Source organism: Diplodia seriata, assembly GCF_021436955.1.
Source record: "Diplodia seriata strain FDS-637 chromosome Unknown scaffold_7, whole genome shotgun sequence".
NCBI lineage: Eukaryota > Fungi > Ascomycota > Dothideomycetes > Botryosphaeriales > Botryosphaeriaceae > Diplodia > Diplodia seriata.
Window position 1 is genome coordinate 1,439,985 of NW_027117314.1, and position 16,723 is coordinate 1,456,707.

General features: G+C 57.4%; 4 protein-coding genes across 4 annotated transcripts; all 4 read left to right on the forward strand.

Moving 5' to 3' along the window:
• Positions 1-5,717: 5,717 nt before the first annotated feature.
• SLS55_007192 (uncharacterized protein) lies at positions 5,718-7,444 on the forward strand (the record flags this gene model as incomplete). The annotated part of the gene is made up of 2 exons (XM_066778613.1): positions 5,718-6,306; positions 6,360-7,444. The coding sequence occupies 2 exons, from the start codon at positions 5,718-5,720 to the stop codon at positions 7,442-7,444; spliced, it is 1,674 nt and encodes a 557-aa protein (XP_066631050.1).
• Positions 7,445-9,123: 1,679 nt separating this feature from the next.
• Positions 9,124-11,019, forward strand: SLS55_007193 (uncharacterized protein; the record flags this gene model as incomplete). Its single annotated transcript, XM_066778614.1, has 5 exons — positions 9,124-9,529; positions 9,578-10,002; positions 10,062-10,262; positions 10,313-10,896; positions 10,962-11,019. 5 exons carry the CDS (start codon positions 9,124-9,126, stop codon positions 11,017-11,019), a joined length of 1,674 nt encoding a protein of 557 aa, XP_066631051.1.
• Positions 11,020-12,241: 1,222 nt separating this feature from the next.
• SLS55_007194 (uncharacterized protein) lies at positions 12,242-13,368 on the forward strand (the record flags this gene model as incomplete). The annotated part of the gene is made up of 3 exons (XM_066778615.1): positions 12,242-12,277; positions 12,357-12,460; positions 12,585-13,368. 3 exons carry the CDS (start codon positions 12,242-12,244, stop codon positions 13,366-13,368), a joined length of 924 nt encoding a protein of 307 aa, XP_066631052.1.
• Positions 13,369-14,156: 788 nt separating this feature from the next.
• SLS55_007195 (uncharacterized protein) lies at positions 14,157-16,631 on the forward strand (the record flags this gene model as incomplete). The annotated part of the gene is made up of 1 exon (XM_066778616.1): positions 14,157-16,631. The coding sequence occupies one exon, from the start codon at positions 14,157-14,159 to the stop codon at positions 16,629-16,631; it is 2,475 nt and encodes an 824-aa protein (XP_066631053.1).
• Between the last annotated feature and the right edge of the window lie 92 nt (positions 16,632-16,723).

The following is a 16,723-nucleotide window of genomic DNA, read 5'->3' on the forward strand; positions in this document are numbered from 1 at the left end:
TCGAATGAGGATGAGTTGTAGGCGGTGTGAAGGTGCAGGGTGAGCTGAAGGGCCCTGAGGCTTGCCATGATATCCCGATGCTAACACTTGTGCTTCGCGAAGCACTTTCGGTAAGCTTTGAGGTAGTGGTCGTACAGTTCTTCGTTCGTGGCCTTGTCAATGACGTGGTGAAGTACGAGACGGAAACTGATGTTGAGTGTGGATCGATGGCATGCTTTGTACACGGTGGGGTGCCTGATTTCAATCGTGAAGGGTGTACAAAGCCGCGAGCCCCAAAAGTATTACACGATGAAGCATTACGGAAGGTACATTTTCCAGGATCAGCGTCAGGATATGCAGAGGTGATTGGCGGTATGAGAGATTGCAAGACTGCGTACGGTAAGGCCGAGACTGCCTCCCGATCCGCTGTGGTTGTCGCTTGGTAGACGATGGAAGCTTGGAGTGAAATCGTTTTGTATGGCAAGTTGCACTGAGAAGCGTAGTTCCCGTTTTGGAGCGTTGCGAATCGTATCCGATCAAAAGAGGAGTAATTTGTGCCGTAAGTTCTGTCATTGTTAGCGGATGGTGGGAAACCACAAGCAGACCGTCCAACACTTACAGTGTCAAGCCATTGGTAAGCCATACTGTCGGTAAGTCTTTTGCGGAAATAGCGCTAAGAGCTTCTGTAGTCGAGATAGTGGTCGATATCTCTTTGGTCAAGTACGACTGATGCCCATCAACGTCGATGTAAGTAATGATGAGAATCTCATTCGTGATTGTGGTACGTATTATTGACTCCGTAGGAAAAGTGAGTAGCGAGGGGTCAACAGCCTCCAATACACAACCAGTGTTGGATGGTTCGGAAAGTGACAGTCCAGTGGGAATGCTGATGGGTCGTTGAGAGATGGTTGATGCCGCGAACTGAGCGTGGCCAAGAGGCGAGAAGCAGATAAACACAATGAGAACTAGAGCCACAAACTGCATTGTAGCAGTGTGACGATGGTTTCAATATGAGAGGAGTTAGCGAGTGACTCGACTAGAACGAGGGAGGCTGAATGGTGAACAACAGGTCAACAAGTCTGCGCTCTCTCATAACTTCGAGTTCTTCCATGGGTATTTGACAAATTTCAAGTAAAGCGAAAAACCATATAAGTTGCCTCGTGGAGCTGCGCATTTCAGCCGCGGAACTTCAGCTTTCAGAGAACATCATTGCGGATGCTACCGGACTGGTCGCAATGGCACGCCTGGTCTACGCCTCTATAATACTACATGAAAGAACTTGCACGGTTTTGCCATGTCTTGCATACACCAGAAGCCGTATAGGGAAACAGGCGAACGCACTCCAGAGCCATATTAGTGTCAAGTACCCCTAAAAATACCATGACCAGCCTCTCTTCATTGTTGCCTGAGACATTACATGCACTACACCGTACCACTGTTGCACTTCGCGCAGGAAGCACTGGAGACTTATAGTCGGTGTACATATGCAAGTCAGCCGCAGCTGCGGCGTCCCGTCGTTTGTGTCGCATGTGCTGCACGGATCAACGGGGTTCCATTCATTGACCCCCCGTCACAGAAATTCAAGGCTGGTGCGAGATGTCTCGGTAGCGCTTCCGCTTCTTCTTAAGGCAGAATGCAGCAGCATACTCCAAATAAGGAAATCGGAAAGAAAGAATGGGCGGGTGAAGCCCGCGTACTACTTGCTCGCACACTGTCTTCGGTGCCTATGGTGCCTAAGGAAACTTCTGGTTTATCGTAACAAATGCGCACGAACGGATTGTAGAGACGACTTGAGCAAATTGCTCGACAGATCCATGCGTCGAGCGTTCATGGAAGTCAGCTTTCACGCTCATAACGATGGGCATGACAGCTTGGCACTAATCAACTGAAACGGTCATGGTTGCCATATTGAGTATAGAAATTTTTTCATGCCGGCTCGAATAAAATACCGTGCTCGGATATTTCCTTCTTTTTCTTCCCGCATCGTGACGGAAATATTGTGCTAGCGTGCGGCAACCGCGCAACCAAATAGAAAAGCCCACGCTGGAACCAGCAAGACTCGACTCCCACGGAAACTCAAAAAGGCAATGTTAAACAGAATCCGTCAGCAAAGACTCCGCAGAAGCTCGGGAGCCAGACCCCGATCCAGAACCAGTCCCCGACGACGACGACGATGACGACGATTCAGTCTCGGTGCGAGTGACGGTGACTTCGCGGGTCATCGTCATCGTCGTCGACCAGACGGAACCGTCAGACCGGCTTTCCGACGTCGTCGTCTGCGTCGTCGTCGAAGCCGAGCCGCCGCTCTCCTCGCGCGAAACCGTCTTCGTGTGCGAGACGTGCTCGCTGTTGTCTATTAACCCGACTACCTTATGGTGCGGGGAGCCCCCGGCCGACCACGGCGACGTCGACGTGGCGCGGGAGTCTGCCGCTGCTTGGTCGCCGAGGGGGAGGAAACGGAACTGTGTGGTGGTTGCGTCGGCGGCGCCGGCGGCGGGGGGATAGGCCGGGGGGCAGGTGGCCGGGAGCGGGGGTCTGGCGGTGCAGGTGGCGATGTCGAAGGGGAGGGCGACTTTCGGGTCGTGCCGGAGGACGTTGATGATGGGGGCCGGGACGGGCATGTACGGTTCCGACGGCGCGGTCGCTGGGTACGCGAAGGGGACTTGGTACTCTGCGATGGGGGTCGGGCCGAGGGTGCAGGTGGTGTCGTCGGCGGCGGCTGGGTTTTGGCTCCATGTGGCGAGCTGGAGACAGTCGTAGCCGAGATAGGTTGTCGGGTATGTCCTGTTGATGTGTGAGGTTAGAGGGTGTGTGGAGCGACGGGATCTGGGCCGCTCACAAGGTCGCTTGGTTCCACGTCCAGGTGATATCGGATTCCTTCGTCGCGATGCCGCCATCGCACCAAGCGCAGCTGACGGGGACGGTCGAAACGCTGTAGCTCGTACAGCCGTTGTAGCTCGTACAGTTTTCCAGATAGACCGTCGCGTAATGGATAATTGTCTGTGTGAGATGGACAATCTCGCCGGGGAAAGTGAGTTGCTCTGGCTGTATTGCCTCGAGCACACACCCGGTGCATGCGGGACCGTCCGTGATTGTGGCATAGCTGGAGCAGGACGAAGAAGACGGCAGAGAAGAGTATGTCGTTTTGGCAACGTTCATTCGGAGACTTGAGAAGTCTTGCGGCATTGCAAAAACGCCGTATAGAATGCAAAGAAGCAAAAAAGAGACTTTGTGTGCCCACATACTGCTGGATTGATATCTGTAAAAGAGTGGGAGAATGCAAGAGTGATCTAAAGCCTATCCTCAGGTCTGGAAAATAAAGCTTTTGGAGATCGATAGTCGGAGGGCGTACGTCAGCTTCGGACTGGAAGGGGGTTACGTTTAAATGCTACAAAGACATCCAAGAATCTCAATCACACTCACTTGTGGCGAGCCAGCAGCTCTGAGAGGTTAGCTGCTTGAGCAGTAGCCTCCTGGGCGTAAACAAAGCCGCCATCTACCGCTTCTGTCAACATGATATTTCAAGTGATACATGTCTGTGTGAGCGCGTCCGTTACTCCAGAAATGTGACTGCTCGGGTGACATTGGAAAAAGAAAGCGGAGAGTCGAAAAGAGAAGTCGAGTAAGATTGGAATGGGCGAGGTTTCGAAGCTGCAGCCTTCCCTTGCTGTCTTTGCGAGTACATCTTGGCCAGAACGGTATGAGGGCGGTGGCCGCGAGCCGTGGAGTGGCGCGTGAGACCTCCACTGCGGCTGCCGACCGAACGATACATCAGACCAGAAAGCCAATTGCTTCAATGGTTGGTTGGACGGGGTGATGGACGTCCATGGGATGAAAAATGGCCCGTGTCTTACACGGAGTGCTTCGCTGTATGGATCAGGAGATCTGCCGCAACTCATCAACGGCCTTGCACTCGAAAAGGGCAGTGACTACCCATAATCCTCCACGGAAGCGAACGCCTACTCTCGAAGCTGCTGTCTGAGGAGAGATAGGTGCTAATAGCTATGAAGTCGCCGGTGCAAGTGGTGGTGACTGCGGCTGATGGAGTTCTGCGATGGCCGATATCTCCATGGGAGATTTCAGTAGAGCTATTGACCGGGAATAGAGCCTGCTAGCCCGGCGGTGCAGTGCGTTGGGGATGTGGGGGCTAGATGCTTGTATGTTACTCAATCTATAAGCACGATACTGGCAGTGGCGGAAAATCCGATGGACGATGTGATGTTGTTTGCTACGGAGACAGTGTCGGATGCTGGGACGCTGCATGTTGTTTCGGAATAGATGAAGGTACTTGGTCGTTTCAATGCTATACCAGGACTGAAAATGTACTGCATACTACCGATTCAATGCCAATTGGAGAAGTCTACGGTCAATGCGCTAGTATAGTGCGGGCTGGTAACGAGCAAAGATACATACCGTCACATTCAGTTTGAAGGTCATCCCTGACGGTCTGGGACGAGTAGTACTTGGCAGCGTCGGATTGAAGGCAGCGGTGGTGATAGCTGCGGGTATGCGCTGGGGTAGCACCACTGCAATCATGGTTGACGGTGCATCTTGAGATTTCGAATCTCGAATGTGGCGCGTAAGATGTTGTGTCTCACAGATCCCAGGAAACCTCAGGCGATGCGCAGTGGTGGCACCTACAAGAAACATTTGGCCATCTCCATGGCTTCAAGTCTTCGACGCTGCAGTCCGAGCATGTCTGGTTCGTACGATTGTAGATGTTGGGAGCAGCATGTAGCCGCTGCATCGAAGTCCGCTCTGGAGTTGAGATCGAGAGCGCGATCGGCGATGCTGTGTCTATGGGAAAAGGCAGGTAGGCCAGGAAAGGGACGGTAGGGCAAGAAATGCATGCTTGGAAGCGAAAGCAGACATGCGAGTCGAGTGCAGTAGAGACTGCTTGAGCAAACGCATGTCGTACCAACCTGTTGCCTGACGCCTTAATCAGAATCCCAAGCCATGTCCGGCAGGAAACTACTCCGCGCGGGGAAGCTGTGACTGATCGCCGCAAGCAATTCCAGGGTATGCATCCAGCGGCTTTACAGGGTCCTGTGGAGAACCGGGGCCGGAAGAAAAAAAAAAAAAAAACTCAACCCTGCCCATTTCGATAGCCACTTTTCAGCTTGTTCTCAACGTCTTTCCCACAGAAACGGCAGTGCGGCACAAGGTACGAGACTCGATCTAGCTTGAAATAGAGTTGAGCGAACAGGCGCGGCGAACAGTAGGCTAAGGGGCCAAGCATGCGTTGCGCCGTAATTGGACAATGGACGGCTGGGCATGTATTACGGCGGCGCGCGAGGCTGAGCGCCCGTCAGACGTTAGCAGAGGAAGGGGTGGAGCAGGCGGTCGCACCAGCGCAGGTCTGGTGGAAAGCATGCCAATCATGAAACGGGCGGATGGGGGCCAGGAATCGGGCCAGCACGTTGAGGGGCGGAGCGCGTGGCTCTGGCACAAGAGGGAGTCGGAGTCGGTGGAGGCCAAGCGCCTGCGAATAAATACGTTTCTCGGCTCAGCTCCGCCCAGCCAGCGCTCGCTCCTAGCCGCCGTCCCTCCCGCCACGCGCCTCGCCGCACCACCTCTCATTAAACATCTGCTGCTCCGCCCATGGCTGTTTCCTCGACTGTTTGACTTGCCTCCTGCCTGTTCTCTCCGGCCACACGCTCTCCGCAGCTCTTGCCGCCGCGACATGCATGCGCCTGACTCCTTCTGACTCGCGCCCCGCTCACACCCGGCGCATCGCCATGCCCTCTCTCCGCCGTCGGGACGACGCAGTGCCTACACCATACACGGTCCCAAATACGGGCCAGTGGGACGGCAACGACGGCTCCTGGTCCACTTTTCGCCTGAGCGTCGGCACGCCGCCCCAGGAGTTCCGCGTCCTCGTATCGACGCGCGGTCACGAGACCTGGGTGCCTGTTCCTGAGGGCTGCACCGCCGACGACCCTGACAACTGCGCCACCGCCCGCGGTGCCGAGCCCTTTCAAGGCTCCAAAAGCCCGGGCTTCCAGAGCAACAAGTCACAAACCTGGGACTCGGTTGGCATCTACAACCTGGGCCTCGAAGACGATCTCGGCTTAAGTGGCGGTGGTTTGTATGGCTACGACACCGTCCGCCTGGGCGGCAGCCAAGACGATGATGCCCTGCGGATGGATCACCAGGTCGTTGCTGGCGTGGCCGACAAGGACTTCTACATGGGAGTCCTCGGCCTGAGTCCCATCTCGTCCAGCTTTGATAGCACGAGCGAGCCCGTCACGAGCCTCCTTAACAATCTCAAGACAAACAATTCCATCCCCAGTCGATCATACGCCTACACGGCTGGTGCTCGTTACCGTACGCTCCCGTTCTTCGCGAAGCATCGAGTCTGCGCTGACAATTGGATCCAGGGAACAAAAAAGTCCCTGGAAGTCTGATCCTGGGTGGCTATGACCAGACCCGGTTCAACTCGCCCCCCAAGTTCAACTTCACCTTCGCCGACGGCGACACGAGCAACCTGGTAGTCGGCGTGCAGTCCATCACGGCGTCCAACAGCCTCGTCGGCGTCGTCGCCATGACGCACACCGGCCACCTCTCGCTGATCGACTCGACGGTGCCGGAGCTGTGGCTGCCGCAGGACGTGTGCGACACCTTCGCCGCCAACTTCGGGCTGACGTACGACAACGCGACGGAGCTGTACCTGGTCAACGACACGATGCACGCGCGGCTGACCAGCCTCAACCCCGAGTTCACCATCAAGCTGGGCAACGAGATCTACACGAGCGAGACCAACAGCACCAACATCGTGCTGCCGTACGCCGCCTTCGACCTCGAGACGACGTCGTCCTACCCCAACGCGACGCGCTACTTCCCCATCCGCCGCGCCGCCAACGACTCGCAGTACCGCCTCGGCCGCACCCTGCTGCAGGAGGCCTACCTCGTCGTCGACCACGAGCGCCGCAACTTCACCATCGCCCAGGCCAGCTTCGCCGACCCGCTGCCCGCCGCCGACGCCGTCGCCATCCGCTCCCCCGGCGACGGTCAGGAAGACGACGACACCTTCGGCAGCTCGACCGGGCTCAGCACGGGCGCGACCGCCGGCATCGCCGTCGCCGCTTCCGTCGTCGGCGTCTTCCTGATCGTCGCCGTCATCTTCTGCTGGCGGCGGCGGAGCAAGCGGAAGGGGGCGGAGCAGAAGGCTACGGAGGCGCTGCAGCTGCAACAACAACAGCAACAGCAATTGCAACAGCAGCAGCAGCAGGAAGAGGCCAAGTGGCACGGCTTCTTCCCCGCCGAGGTCGACAACGGCGAGATTGTGGAGATGCAGGGGTCGAAATACGACCAGCACAAGGACAGGAGCGAGCTGGACCCCGGCAGGGACAATGCGTATGAGCTGGCGGCCGCGCATGTGCCGATGGTGTACGAGATGGAGGCCAACGGCCCGAGGCGGGGTCGCAACGATCCGAAAGATCAGCGGTTCTCATGGCAAGATTAATGGAGCGATCAGACATGTCGCATTGTATGCAACGAGAACATAGGCGCAAGGCATGGCAGCGAGAGGTGGAGCAACGGTCTGGAACGGCTCTTTCGATTTGGTACAGTCAAAAGCACTATTGCTTGGGCGGCGTTGGATTCTGTGTAATCTGTATATACCCAACGGGGCGGGAGTGGCAATATTAATCCACGACAATACTTTCCACAGTGCGCTCTCGGTCCTGGGAAGAGAGGGTTCCATTCGCCGTGCCCGAGTTTAATTCGTACGAAGCTCATTGTGACGTTTGCCAAAGCCGTGCGGCTCGGACGGAAGGTGCACCGGCAGTCGGCCGGGGAACAACTAGAATGTGGGGTGAGAGATCTGCGCTCTGGTTTGCTGATGAGGACATGAGCTGCGAGTCTGGGCGTTGTAGCTGTCGTTAGCAAGACATCATAGTGTGCCGGATATAGGCGGCTTTAGAAGGGCGGCAGCCACTTCTGAAGGCCGGCCACGATTTGCTCGCCAGGTCCAAAACAGTCGAGCATGATGCTGGAGAGATAAGCTCACACAACAAGCCCGATAATCGGAGGGAAAGAAAAAAACACGACTGTTGGGCACGGCTCACACGCTCGCGCAACCTGGATGAGGAGGCGGAGCTCGACTGGTATCATGATCCCATCATCTCACCGCATTGCACGAATGAAACCGCGACAACACAGAAGAAGAATAACCCACGAGCCGTTCGAACCATGCGGCAGAGATAACATTGTAGATAGGATTCTCCACGGATATTGGCGCATATCGGCGCAGGACGAGACTTGACGAGGAAGGTCGAGGGTGACTCGATGGTATCGAGTAAAGAAGGGCGCTGGACGAAGATACGGCGGACGGTGTGCGTTTCGCATCGAGTAACGAGGCTCGGGCGGCGGCGCGCGACGGCGGAGAGAGACTTATAGGGATGTGCGCGGTGGAGACTGGAGGGAAAACGAAGCTCAAAGCGGGAGTTGGTGCCATTGGGGTTTGCGATACTGCATTCGGGCGGATAATCCAGTGACGTACCCGGCCCAGAGGCTCCTCTATCGCCTGGACGGATGGGCGGCCGAGGGGCACCGGGTATTGTCGGACCTGGCCGTCCGAGGCAATCTGCTCGGCGCGCACCGGCGCTGTCCACTCACCCAGCAACCACAGCAACGGCTGCGCATCCGAGCCATGCCACATGCTGCGACGGCTGCGTGCCCGAGCGACGGCTGCGAGCCCGGCGCGGCATGCTTTACTGGGTCTATTGGGTGGAGATGTAGCCAGGACAAGCAAGTCGGCGCGCAGCAGCCGGTAAATGGGCGCTGGACGGGCCTGGGGAAGGCTGGGGGCGGGCCAGGACTAACCGGGCTGAGTCAGCCAGTCCGCTTTCCCCACAATCGCCGCGCAGCACAATCACAAGCCGATCTCGACACCCCTCCGCCCGAGGGAAGCTTGCCTGTCCCGGGCAACCACACCATCGTCGCGGGGCGTCGCCGCGACCAGTCATGGCCTCCGCTGCTCACCCGAGGTCAACTGTGACGTCGCGCCGCCACCTGGAGCTTTATTACTCCTCTCTCCCCCAGCGCCTCCATCGCGACTTTTCCCGTCACCCTTCCCCAGGCCTCAGCCCCTCCTTGCCCACCACTTAGAGCGCTTTCCGGAAGTCAGACACACCACCCATCATGGCAGCCCAAGTCCAATTCGGCACCCAGGCCAAGACCAACCCGGCACCCAACCCGGCGGCCGTCCTCAAGGACGTCAACATCTCGGGCCCGCTCAACGACCAGACCCGCAAGATCCTGAACAAGGATGCCATCGTCTTCCTCGCCGTCCTGCACCGCGCCTTCAATGCCCGCCGCAAGCAGCTGCTCGAGCGCCGCCAGATCCGTCAGGCCGAGCTCGACAAGGGCAACCTCCCCGACTTCCTCCCCGAGACCAGGCACATCCGCGAGAACGATGCGTGGAAGGGTGCACCGCCCGCTCCCGGCCTGGTCGACAGGCGTGTCGAGATCACCGGACCCACCGACCGCAAGATGGTGGTGAATGCATTGAACTCTGATGTGTGGACGTACATGGCCGACTTCGAGGGTACGTCCTCCCTAAGCGGGTGATTCAGGACACAGCTGACGGCAGCAGACTCGAGTGCCCCCACGTGGGACAACATGGTCAACGGCCAAGTCAACCTTTACGACGCCATCCGCCGCCAAGTCGACTTCAAGCAGGGCGAGAAGGAGTACAAGCTGCGCACCGACCGGACACTTCCCACGTTGATTGCCCGTGCCCGTGGCTGGCACCTGGAGGAGAAGCACTTCACCGTCGACGGCGAGCCCATCTCCGGTGGCCTGTTCGACTTCGGTCTCTACTTCTTCAACAATGCCTGGGAGCTTGTCAAGCGTGGCAACGGCCCGTACTTCTACCTGCCCAAGATGGAGAGCCACCTCGAGGCCCGTCTCTGGAACGACGTCTTCAACCTCGCCCAGGACTACATTGGCATGCCGAGGGGGACCATCCGAGGCACCGTCCTAATCGAGACCATCATGGCCGCCTTTGAGATGGACGAGGTGAGTGCAGCAACTCTTGACATGTGACAGCGAACCGGCAACACTGACCCGGGGTACAGATCATCTACGAACTCCGCGACCACAGCTCAGGCCTCAACTGCGGCCGCTGGGACTACATCTTCAGCGTCATCAAGCGCTTCCGCCAGAACTCCAACTTCGTGCTGCCAGACCGGTCCGCAGTGACGATGACGGTGCCCTTCATGGACGCATACGTCAAGCTCCTCATCAAGACCTGCCACAGGAGAGGCGTCCACGCTATGGTAAGCCGACGTGCTCCCCGTGCTGCTGCCATCTCGCTAACAAGATGTAGGGCGGCATGGCTGCGCAGATCCCGATCAAGAACGACCCCAAGGCCAACGAGGCGGCCATGGCGTCCGTCCGGGCGGACAAGCTGCGCGAGGCGCGGGCGGGGCACGACGGCACGTGGGTGGCGCACCCGGCGCTGGCGTCGATCGCGACGGACGTCTTCAACGAGCACATGCCGACGCCCAACCAGCTGCACGTGCGGCGCGAGGACGTCAACATCGGGCCCAACGACCTGCTCAACATGAACGTGCCCGGCTCCATCACCGAGGCGGGCATCCGCAAGAACCTGAACATCGGCCTCGGCTACATGGAAGGGTGGCTGCGCGGCGTGGGCTGCGTGCCCATCAACTACCTGATGGAGGACGCGGCGACGGCCGAGGTGTCGCGCAGCCAACTGTGGCAGTGGGTCCGCCACGGCGTGGCCACGGCCGAGGGCAAGAAGGTCGACAAGGACTACTCGCTGCGCCTGCTGCACGAGCAGGCAAAGGAGCTCGAGGCCGCCGCGCCAAAGGGCAACAAGTACCAGCTCGCCGCGAAGTATTTTGCCAGCCAGGTCACCGGCGAGGATTACGCCGAGTTTTTGACTAGGTATGTTCATTTCCCCCCTATTCTATTCCTGTTTGGGTGATGAGTCGCTAACGGTGCTCGAACAGTTTGCTGTATAACGAGATCACGTCTGCGGGCGCGGCGACGCCGGCTTCGAAGTTGTGAATGAGTTGAAAAAAGAACAGAACCCTTGTTTTCGAACGGGAGCAAATAGCGATGGGTAAGGGATTCTTGGAATTGTAACGGCTTTTTATTTACCGGGTGATTGATGTGTATTCCACGAAAGCATCTTTTTTTCTATAACGAGCGCTTAATGAAGAACCATTTCCGATCATCCATCACATATGCATGCCATCATCCGTCGTCAAAACCTGTGATTTGCACGGTAGTGTTTGCGTTTTTTCGCTGCCTTTGCTGATGAAGCTGTGTGTGTGGGTGTGTGTTATTGGTCTTCGTCCGGCCCCCCTGGTTGGAGCAGCGCGGTAGAGCGCCGATATATAGCACGTATGTACCCGCTTTAAGTTTTTGTTAAATGTGGTTAGAAGGTTATGGTGCAATCCCGTCCGCGATTACTCGATTCGTCGGAGTCAGTGGTGGTGGTGTGTAGTGAGTGGACCACATCCCGCCACTGCTGCCATATTCCGCGCATATGACAAAACAAACCCCTCGTCCCATCCCATCCCATCCCATCGCGTCGGGTCGCGTTTGATGATGCGGAGTGGTTAGTCAGGCTTGGGTTTGCGACGACGCCAAGGGCGGAGGCGTTGGGTGACCGATATGATATTCCGCGTATATGACAAAGAAAAATCCCACCGCATCGCGTTGCATTTGATGACGAGGTTGGATTCGTGAGAGTAGACGGCCAAGGGTTTGGCGGACGCCAACGCCAAGGGCGGAGACCGAGTAAGGTAAGCGACGGTGGCTGACTACTCTTCCGCGCTTCCGTTCCGCGCGTGCTTAGAAAACCCACATCCCACTTCCACCTCCCCAATAAACCACCACTTTGAAACCGCCCGGCTTCGGCATTTGACGCGTCCCGATGACTAGTGGGCGATGATTGGCGTTGTTGCGTAGCGGACTTTTCGCAATAGGTAGCGTAAGATGTGCGGAACATGGCGTGCCCGTGCGTACGCTCCGATGGGATGCCATGTGGTGATGCGATCGCTGTCTGGATGGGAGGGGTAGGCAGAAGCGCACGCACGCAATGCCGCGTCTGGCTAGGATTGCGCGCGTCAAGGCGGGGGTGAGTTGATTCGCAGTAGGGGAGAAAGGAAGGGTATATAGGCAGCCGTGGGGATGCTTTCTTTTCTTCCTCTGCATCCAGTCTCCAACCATCACTTCATCGATTCACAACACAGAAACCAACTGCATGCCCCTTCGTGCAAAAATGGCCTCCCCGATCAAGAACGTCGTCCTCGTCGGAGTAAGTAGCGGCCAACCCAACCACTGAGATGCCCGAAAGACCAGACCTCGGACTGACACTTTCTCTCCTCCCTCTCTAGGCCGGTGGCAACCTCGGCCCCTCCGTCCTGAAGGAATTCCTCGCCGCCTCCCCCCCTCTCAACATCACCGTACTCACCCGTCCGGAGTCGAAGTCGACATTCCCGTAAGCATCACCATCCCCTCCTCCTCCCCCTCCTCTTCCCCACCCTCCCTTTCCAACATCCCATCCTCCCCCTCCCCTACCCCCTCCAAACCATCCCACAAACACTAACGCCCCGCCCTCCCAGCCCCACCGTCAAAGTCATCCAAACCGACTACACCGCCCCCTCCCTCACCACCGCCCTCACCAACGCCAACGCCGACGCCCTCATCTCCCTCGTCGGCACCCCCGGCTTCGCCGCCCAAAAAACCCTCATCGACGCCGCCATCGCCGCGGGCGTCCAGCGCTTCATCCCGTCCGAGTACGGCAGCGACACCTCCAACGCCGCCGTCGTCTCGCTCGTGCCCTTCCTCGCCGCCAAGCGCCAGGTCGTCGAGTACCTGGTATCGAAGGAGTCCGCCACGTTCTCCTGGAGCGCCCTCATCACGGGCCCGTTTTTCGACTGGGGCCTGAAGGTCGGGTTCCTCGGGTTCGACGTCCAGGGCCGGAAGGCGCGGGTGTGGGATGGCGGGGAGGCCGCGTTCGCGGCGACGGATTTGGCGACGGTGGGGAGGGCGTTGGTGGGGCTGGTGGGGGATGCGGGGGCGTATGAGAAGGCGCGGAATCGGTATGTGTATGTTGCGGGGCATGTGGTGACGCAGCGGGAGGTGCTGAAGGCGCTGGAGCGCGCCACGGGCGGGGAGAAGTGGGAGGTTGTGGAGGAGGTGGATGTGGGGGAGCGCGTGCAGGCGACGAATGAGAAGCTGGCGCGGGGCGATTTTGGGACCGCGACGGATCTGATTCTGGCGGCGACGTATGGGAGGGAGAAGGAGTTGGGCAAGTTTCCGGAGCTGTGGAATGATGTGTTGGGCTTGCCGGAGGGGGATTTGGATCGCACGGTGAGGGAGGTTGTGGAGGGGAAGAGGCCGTGATGTTGAGGCTGGTGAATGCTGTTTATTCGGTAACATCGTGTTGAGCACTGAGAATGGATTGATCAAGTCTACTGTTGGAGATGAAAGGTGCAGATTTACTCGTGAATCTGGTGCATCTTCTTTGCGACCAACCATCGAGAGGCAATACAGAAGCAGTCTGTCTTCTACAATCCGATCCAGCAGTTCAACCGGATTGGAAAACACATGCCAAGAAAACAAGCCCAACCCACAGCCCTACAAGATTGATTCATAAGTAGGCTTTTTGACGCGATATTTGAATACTCGAGATCCCTGTCGAAGCAGTAATGCGGAAGCGAGGCATGCCTTCTTAGTGGTGGCCGATCTTATGCATTGGGTCGGATGCCGTATGAACCATGTTGTAGTGGGGAGCTCGGGGCGTCGAGGCCTTGGAAGCAGCGGCACGGCGGGAGACAAAGGTGTTGAACCGATTATCGTAGAGAGGTGGAATTCAATGTCCCGGCGTACAGCCCCTAACATGGGGAGTCGGAGATTGCTCTGGGGATATGATAGATCAAAAATCGGAGGGTTGTGATGGGATGATAGGTCAGAATCATGTCTTTTTGTGAAAAAGCAACTTTGCTCTAGCGGCCCGACGCAGAACCCCCCTGTAGACGCAAGCCTTGAAACACGCGCAAATGTGTCCAGAAAATGGATTCGGGACGTGGTCCAGAGGGCGGAAGGAAGTCGTGGCCGGAGTGGGGCGGGGGTCCGCGCACTGGCATGACATAAAACAGACAGGACACAGTAAGGCAACTCCACCCACCATCATGGCTACTACTTCCTCATTGCCTGCGTCCAGCAGCGCCACCAACACTGCCTTTTCTTCCGAGTTCTGGGATCTCTACAAGTCGTCCAAGCGAGACACGGGCTACGTGCTGGACTGGTTGCGCCGCACCGTCGACAATGCCGCCCGCACAAAAAAGTCCAAGACTGCCATTGCTCCCATTGGAGAGCGCCTGACTGTTCAAAACCTCCTGCAGGCCAGTGAGCTCGTTTCGAAGCGTCAGATCACCGCTCCGCTGTACGTTCGGGGTGCCTTCAAGCGCACCCTCGTCAAGCGCAGACAGATCACCGAGTGGTACCGTCAGCGGGAAGCCATCGATCCGACCGTCCAGCCTGCCAATGAGAAACACGCCTTTTTCAACGATGCACTCGCCACAGCCTATGCGCTGATGTGCCCTGACCAAGACGAGCCGGCTGCTCAACCTGTGTCCGAGAAGGCTGCATCCAAGCCCACCCGAGAGCTGGCACCGCAGCCTTCCAAGAACTTCTTCGATGTGCTCGCCAACATCCCCGAAGAGGAGCCCGGCTCCCCGGTGCTCGAGCTTGCCGAGAGGGATGTTCCGCAAGACGTGCCAGAGCCGCCCGAGTACGTCTTCGTCGACGACCCCCTCGCCGAGATCTTGGACCTCCATCTCTACGTCTTGGAAATGGACGCCCTTGTTTCTGCCACCAAGCACTTCTGGAAGCTTGCCGCCAACGGTGACATGCCCGTGCCGCTTGCAGCTTGGTTGACCACGGCTGGTTTTGCTGCCACGAAGCACCTCTGCGACATCGTCACCCCCGCCATTGGTGGCCACCAAGCGCTTATCCACCATTATACGAGCAAGAGAGCCGACCTTGGAATCAGCGGGATTGACGTGTCCAAGGAGATGGCCGAAAAGACGGGTGAAACTCCCGTTTACAAGGACTTCTCCGACGGCCTGGCCCTTGCTTTCCCATGTTCCGCTCTGATCAATTTCAAGAGAGACAAGCAACACGACTCCGACTTCATGGCTGTAGTCGAGCGCCAGCCTATTGCAAAATCTTTCATTCCCGAAGAGAAAGAAAAGCAAGACAAGGAGGCATTCATGCAGAACGTCATGAAGACCATCTCGGATCCTTCCGAAAAGGAGCTCCCGCAGCACGAAGCTGTCGCCGTCATGCAACTTCTGGCTGAACGGCAGGCTATAGACTCAAACGCCATGCAATCGGTTCTGAGGAGCATCACGCAGCTCATCAGAGACGAAAAGACCAAGGGCACTTCTGTGAAAGACGACTTTAACCCGCTGCTCCCCGAGACAAGGGAGTTCCTGGAGTCCAAAGACGTCTTTCCAGGAACGGGCTTGGTAGTCGGCCTCCAGATGATGCTGGAAACGTGCAAGAGTTTCGTCTACCGAGACAGTGTACCGAATCCTATGAACTGCCGCATGATGGCTCTCAGGTTTGCGCAAGAGGTGACGCAAAACATCCAACTTGTCAACGACCACGACTCTGTTGCGAAGAACCACACAGTGCCGGTGGCGTCGGGCCTTGTTGGCGTGTCTGATAGGCTGAAGGCTTTTATGCGTGAGAAGAGGCTCGATCTCTACTCACAATCTCCATGGGCGGGAGGACAGCAGATGGTGCAGATCATTGCATACGCACTTGAAGCTGGTCTCTTGCTCTGCAACCAGCGTGGAATCGTCGGTACCGTTTTGCATGGCTACAATGCTGTGCAGCAGCTTGCCGAAGCACCGATCAAGAACCCGCTTCTGGATGCGCTGTCGAATTTCCTGGTGGAAGCTGTGTTCCTTGGACGTGCCCCGTCATCGAACTTCCAAAGTGTGTGGATGCGCTTCCTGGGTGGAGGGATTGACAAGAAGAATGTCCGCGGCAAGGATGGGAAGAAATTCGCCATCACGTTCCCCAAGCGCCCAACGAACCCCAACAACTCGACGGATTTCCAGAAGCGCATTGATGCCTTTAGCCTTTCCTTGTTCCACAACCTCTACGGAACTGACTGGATGGGACGTCCGGAGTTCTGGGCCCAAGTCTTCACCAGCAGAACGAAGAAGACTGCGTCGAAGCAAGAGGCGATGCAATACGAGACGAAGCTCCACCGAAGACCGTTTGGCGATGCCCTCTACATGATGAGCGACGTGGTGTCGGAGGAATTCAACTCGGAATTTCCCATCGCCAAAGTCAATTTCTTCGCCGTCTACATGACCTGTGTCGACATGCTTACGGAAATATCCCGGAGAGCAGTGGAAGAGCGGCCGGAGGAGCTCCGTTGGGCTTGGGATCTGGGCGTTATGGACTCGCACGCTGACGCCGCCGCCGGTTTCGCTTTCATAGGCTTCCTTCTCCAGGACGTTGATACTCGCGCCACCAAAACTAAAGCGGACCTGTCCAAGCATTCTGGGCTGCGCCTGGTGCAAGATGCCATCAACCATGTTTGGGGAGAAAAGAAGCTGGAAGACTTCTTCTGGAAGAGCTTGTAACCTCCCATTCGGCGACGTATCCTCCCATCTCCTGCGGATCGATTTTGTTATGAGGCATAAACCACCGAAGCTTCCAAGACTTCTTCTCCGCT